At 44.0% G+C, this 6,000-nt stretch overlaps 1 protein-coding gene across 4 annotated transcripts in view; it reads right to left on the reverse strand.

The window, feature by feature from the left end:
* Nucleotides 1–5,522, reverse strand: part of SEC24B (SEC24 homolog B, COPII coat complex component) — an 83,948-nt gene extending 78,426 nt beyond the window's left edge. For 2 of the 4 annotated variants that reach the window (XM_019741956.2, XM_019741954.2), the window contains exon 1: nt 5,299–5,522. In XM_019741956.2, the coding sequence (XP_019597515.2) occupies nt 5,299–5,419 (121 nt within the window). In that variant the 5' untranslated portion in view covers nt 5,420–5,522. The remainder of the gene's footprint in view (nt 1–5,298) is intronic. The other 2 variants (XM_019741955.2, XM_019741953.2) reach the window with 1 other exon arrangement.
* Nucleotides 5,523–6,000: the final 478 nt, after the last annotated feature.

Below are 6,000 nucleotides of genomic sequence, written 5' to 3' on the forward strand. Positions count from 1 at the left end.
CCTAGGCAAGGCATTTCACTACTCCCTCTCCCCTCCCTACTTCATTCTGCTTTTGCTCAGTCACTAGTATAAGCAGCTTTCCGCACACAATTTTAGAAAACTTGAACCCTATTAAATACATCTGCCAGCAAGCCAGCAAGCTAGCTGAGGTAGATGGCCTACTAAAGGAAACCTCCCAAGAGTTGGATTAGTTGGAGGGACGGAGGGCTGGACAACATAAGAAAATAACAAAGACTAAAATAGTCATCGAGCTTTCAATACAAGAAAGGGGTAGGGAGAGCTGGCCATACACAGAACCTTTCAGTGGCCACTCTTAAAAAGTAACAATAGGAAGCCAAATTCACTTTTCAATTGAGAACCTACTGCATGCTGCCACTGGGAATATGATGAGGAACACTCACATGGTTCCTACCATACGAAGAATTTAGATTCTGGTGTTCTGAAGGAAACTGAATGAAAGGGCACGCATTTGCTAAGCACCAGGTCCTTTAACTCTTTCGCTGCATTGATTTCAAGTTTTTTTTCAAAATGTATCAGAAATCCACAACCAAAAAGTTGATATTTTGACTATTTTATGCATTTAATAAAAACAATTTAAGCTGCTTTGTATATAAATGACATTATTTTTATGTATAAAAATTTTGGATATATTCATTTGGATATAAACAAACCTGGCGGCAAGAGTTAAAAATAGTACCTATAATGTAATCCTCCCAACAACCCCACAAGGAAGGTACTATTATCCCCTGAAGCTCAGAGATGTTAAATGATTTTCTCCACAAAACCTCAGGCTGTATCAAAGCCTACAGCCTTTTCACTAGCCCCCACCTTCTGACAATTCTGAGTATGCTTAGCCTATTGCAAACAGTGGCTTCCTTGAGGCTGAATATAACATGATCTGCTCTAAACTCAGTGCTGAATGTGAAGATGCTCTCATTTCTAGGAAAGTCCATTGAAGATTGGCTCAAAATCTGTTCTATTCCAACGACTTTAGGCTCTAACACTCCAGGGTTTACAGATGGATTAGAAAGATAAAGTTAGCTGAAATACTTGGATCAGTGGCAATGAATATGGTTTACAAAAATTATTACAGATACAATCTCAGAAACCCAAAGGGGAGGGAGTGGGTGGAAATGAAAGGACACTGCAAATAACTAAAGCAATATGTATAGCAACACAAAATAAAAATTAAACCTAGATGAAAGACATTTGTTTATATAGGGGAGTGAATATTTTTTAAGACCCTTGAGCTATCTATTAATCAACTTAGAAGGAAATTATGTATTCAGATTGTATTCAGATTTACATAATACCATGGCAATATCTTCAAGAGAGGACCTGATGCTCTGGCTGCTATAAAGGAAGGCGAGAAACCTGAGACACAGGTGCCACTCTGATCAAAAGGAACTTACTTCACACACACTAGGGAGATGTGTATCATTTTAAATTTTGCATGTGCTCTCAAAGTTAAAGGGTTTCCTATAACTGACCAGATAGTATTGTTAAGTGAATGGGATGTTTATTTATCTCTTCCATAATGAATTCCAATAATTCCCATTACTATCTCATCTTTCTCGCATTATTGACAATTAAAATGATAACGCTGTCAGTAATCACCATTCTTGGAAAAGGAATATGGAAGGAACAAAATACATCTTCATTTGGAAATGAGCACCAATGGCTTCCTAAAAGTAGAATTAAAAAGCAATGGTTTATTGTTAAATCTGGGTGTTCCCTCCACAAAAAAAAAAATTTTTAAGACCCCTTTCAATTCAAGTCAATTAGGAGAAATTTTGGAGTTACACTATCATTACCAGGATATTATTTCACTCAATCTTCCCTTGTTCGAGGACTCAGCTTTGGAAGGACTCTCAAAAGTCAAAGTTGAAAAATATTCATGTAATACTTCATATGGAAATACAAATAAAAGCCCATATTCTGCTCAATAAAAAACTAAAGTATAGAACTACAACTCCAAGGAAGGACGTTTAAGAGAAACATTTTACAGATTCAAAGAAGTCAACTTCTATCTTCAAATAAGTGGGGGAAAGCATGTTAACTTGTTTTAAACCTAAAAAGTTATAATGAAGTCTCAGTTTTCTGCCTATCTATTCCCTACCCTTTCCAATGTCAAAGTTTCTAAAAGTGTTTAAAAAGAAAATTCTTATGGTCTGTTGATAGGTCTGAACTTGGGATTAGGAAGACTGAATTAGACTTCCTTCAAACAATTGTTTAATGAATACCTATCATTTGTTCCGGGCCCTGAATATATATAGCAGTGAACAAGAGACAGACAAAACTGCTACCCTCATGAAGCTTACACAGCAATTGGTGAAAAACACCCACTAACCTTTCTGGATCATGAGTTCATCTGTAAAATTAGGGAAGTAGACTAGGTGTCTTTCAGACTGCAGTGCAAAAATCCCTGGACCTCCACCTCTATTTTAACCACAACAGCTCTGCTTTTTATTGCTTTCTCAATCGGGACTCTATACACAATTTCCTGTGGGAAAATAAATCTGTTTTTAGAAAACTTTGATAACCAGTGAACTAAGTAATCGGTAGGTACCATTCCAGTTTTACAATTCTGTTTTCTATGTTTTATACTTTTGACCTATTTCTTTTTCACCATGTCTGGAATTCTACAGACATATATTGAAAGGCAAATTAGTTTATGTAGAGCAAAAAAATAAGCCACAAACACAAATGACTGCTTAATACTTATCTATAGATGACAACACCATGTAGCAAAAACTTTTTTTTCTAAGATTAGCAAACAAAACAAAAACAGATTTGATCTTATTATTTTTCTGCTTAAACTACTTCTGTCTACAACAACAACAAAAACCAAACTGACCCTAATTCTTTACTTAATTTCCTTAGCATGACATGTAAGGCCTTTTTGCAACCTGGGCCCTTATAAGTATTCCTTTCAGCTCCAATGCCTTGGGTTTTCCCTACCACCTAATACCCTTTTTTGCCTCTTGACTGCTTCTTCGCTAAATATGCCTTGCACTTTCATACTTCCTTTTGTTCATAATGTAAACTTCATGGAGAGTACATTGTTCTCCTACCCCTATCTATCAAATCCCTCAAGGTCAAACCTAGCTCGAATGTCACCAAAAAAACAGGTCAATTTAGGAGAAAGGACTCTCTCGTATCTACTGGGGTAATCTTGAGTACCCAACTGGTAAACAGGCAAAAATGTTGAAATGAACTGATTACCTGAAAGGAAAGGAAAGATTATAAATATTAGAAATCAAGCATCACCTATGTTTGGCTTCTACATATGTTAATTGGTTCTTGCAGATTTAACATCCTGATTACAACTGATACCCTGGCATTCCTTGAACATTCACAAAGAATCTGTAAGGCTAAGATAAATATTTGCCACTTTAAAACGTGTTCACTAATGCATATTCAGATAATCAAGAAAAGACACAATCCTTGGACCACATGGGTTTACAATATTCTGAAAGGCTTAGGATTGCTTCTTAAATTATCATGTTCCAGTTCCTTCATACACAAAGCTATTTTAAAAACAGAACAAAAACAAGAATTTGTTACATTTACAAGAAGAAAAAATGCTCACAATTACCTTTATGTATGTTCAGGACAGGAGTAAGAAACAAACCTAAAACACTGTTCACAGTCAACGACAACTAACGGAACTAAAGCATGCAATACTAACAAGTATGGCTGATCCAAAGGATATTAAGGCTAAGCCATCACTTTGGACTTAGGAAAATAATTCAACCTCTGGTTCTCGGGATAAACGATAAACTTCATGTTTGAAAAGCATCAGTTGTTGGATCTTGAAATTATTATGCTAAGCGAAATAAATCAAACAGAAAAAATCAAGAACCAGACGATTTCACTCCTGTGTGGGATATAAAACTGAAAGCAACAAAGGAACAAGACAAACAAAGAACCAAAAAACCATAGACACAGTTTAGTGGTTACCAGAGGGGAAGGGGAGATGGAAGAAGAGGGTAAAGGGGGTCAAATATATGGTGACAGAAGGAGAACTGACTCTGAGTGGTGAGCATACAATGTGATACACAAATGATGTATTACAGAATTGTACACTTGAAACCTATGTAATTTTACTAACCATTGTTACCCCAATAAATTTAATAAAAAAAGAATTTGACAAAAGGAAAAAAAAAAAAGCCATCAGTGGTAAAAATTAGATGTTGGCTGAACTGATTCATAAAGCCCAGCGAATTTTCACCAACAACTTGGGTAAAATAGGTCAGCCCGACAATTGTTTTAAGAGTATTAGTGTAATTTTGTTCTCTTAGAAACGCAGGACAGACATCTTTCTAAAGTTTTCAGTTGATGACTTTCAAGGGTTCTCTTCTGAAATATTACCAAGTCTATAAAGAGAGTCTCCCCCTTCCTCGGCCCCATCCACGAATATTCCACATCTCAAGATTAGAGAATGGATATCCTAGAGTTGATCATTTTTCACCCGAAACTCCTGCATACTCAAAGCCAAGCGGCTTTCACGTTGCATTGGCTGCTGCCTGTATGAAAGCCTGCCCTCAAAGCAGGGCCAACTCTGGCACGTTTTTCTCTTTCTGAAAGTGAAGCTGGGGGGGGGGGGGGGGAACCATCCAATCTAAAGGTATTCGTTTAAATCCGTTAGACACCTGCTCCCCTTTCAAATATGAAGACAAGCGAATTCCAAACCCCCAAACCCTCGAGCAGCAGCCGCAATAGCAATGACAGATCTCGAGGCTGAATTGGGTCAGGGTTACAGTTACACTCAGGTTGCATATTTACTCCCTTTGTCTACAAACTTGAGCGCTAACTTCGGTTCCCTTCAAGGCAGCGTGCTCGCTGGACTGCAGAAATCAAAGCAGTTTTCCTGAGTCGGGAAGGGCACAATGCACCCAGCTCGGCGGCCACTGCAGCCTTCCCTAGACCACGCACTCGGCGGCCTCGGCTCTCGCCCGGGTCTCCCAGGGCATGGGTCGCTCGAGGCAACTCACCGCGGCCGGGCGGGATCGGAGGGATTGTATACCGCTCCCGGCTCCTCCTTGCCCCCAGCGGTTTCGGGCCTAGGGTCACATTACGTAAACAGCCCCGGCCCCAGCTTTTTAGGTCGGTTCCCTCCCTTGTTCAGGGCGTCCCTCCCCCCGCGCCCCGCTAGCCCCGGTCCGGCGCCCCCACACCCCGCAGCCCAGGCCCCCGACGCCCCCGGCCGGGCCCGCCCGCCCCGCCCCGGTGATCCGGTCGTGCAGGCCGCCCCGCCGGCCTAGGCCCCGCGCTCCGCCCAGCCACTCGCCTCACCGTTCTGCTGGTGCGGCGCCGGGCCCGGGCCCGCTGCGGCTCCTGAGACAGCGGCTCCGCCAAGCTTGGGCGGGATGCGGGTGCTGGCGGCCGGATGAGGGGACCCGGCGGGGGCCGACATGACGGCGTTACTGGCGGCGGCGGCGGCTCCGCGGCTGTGAGGTGGGCGGAGGGAAGGGAAGGCGGGGCTGGAGAGGCGAGAGGAAGAGGAAGGAACGCGCCGGCGTCACGAAGGGAGTCAACTGGGAGCGCGGCTGGGGCCTCGCGCTGCGCCGCTGAGCCTCGCTCGGCCGCCGCAGGCACCGGGACCCTGGCCCCCCCGGCCTGCCCCAGTCCGGCCCCGAGCCCCGAGCCGCGGGACCACCCCCGGTAGCTTCACGGGAGCGCAGGCCTCGCGCCGCCGCCGCCGCCGCCGCCACGCCCCCTGCAGGCGGGAGCCCGCTCACCGAAGCCCGAGGCGGGGCGGGGCGGGGCGTGGGCCTCACTGTCAGCCCCGGACCGTAGGGACAGAGCTCGGTAGAAGAGGCGTTGGGGCCCGCTCCACCCGGGTCGGAGGCTGGGACGCGCAGTGCCGGGGATCCGCAGTGCTGATAGGGGATCCGACGGCTGCGTGGTGACATCCGGAGCCCAGACCGGAGTGACCCCACCCACCCTTACTCGGAAGAAGAACCCTGGGTTTGGTTTTGGTTTTGAATCTTGAAA

This window comes from Rhinolophus sinicus, linkage group LG02 (assembly GCF_036562045.2).
Source record: "Rhinolophus sinicus isolate RSC01 linkage group LG02, ASM3656204v1, whole genome shotgun sequence".
Taxonomy (NCBI): domain Eukaryota; kingdom Metazoa; phylum Chordata; class Mammalia; order Chiroptera; family Rhinolophidae; genus Rhinolophus; species Rhinolophus sinicus.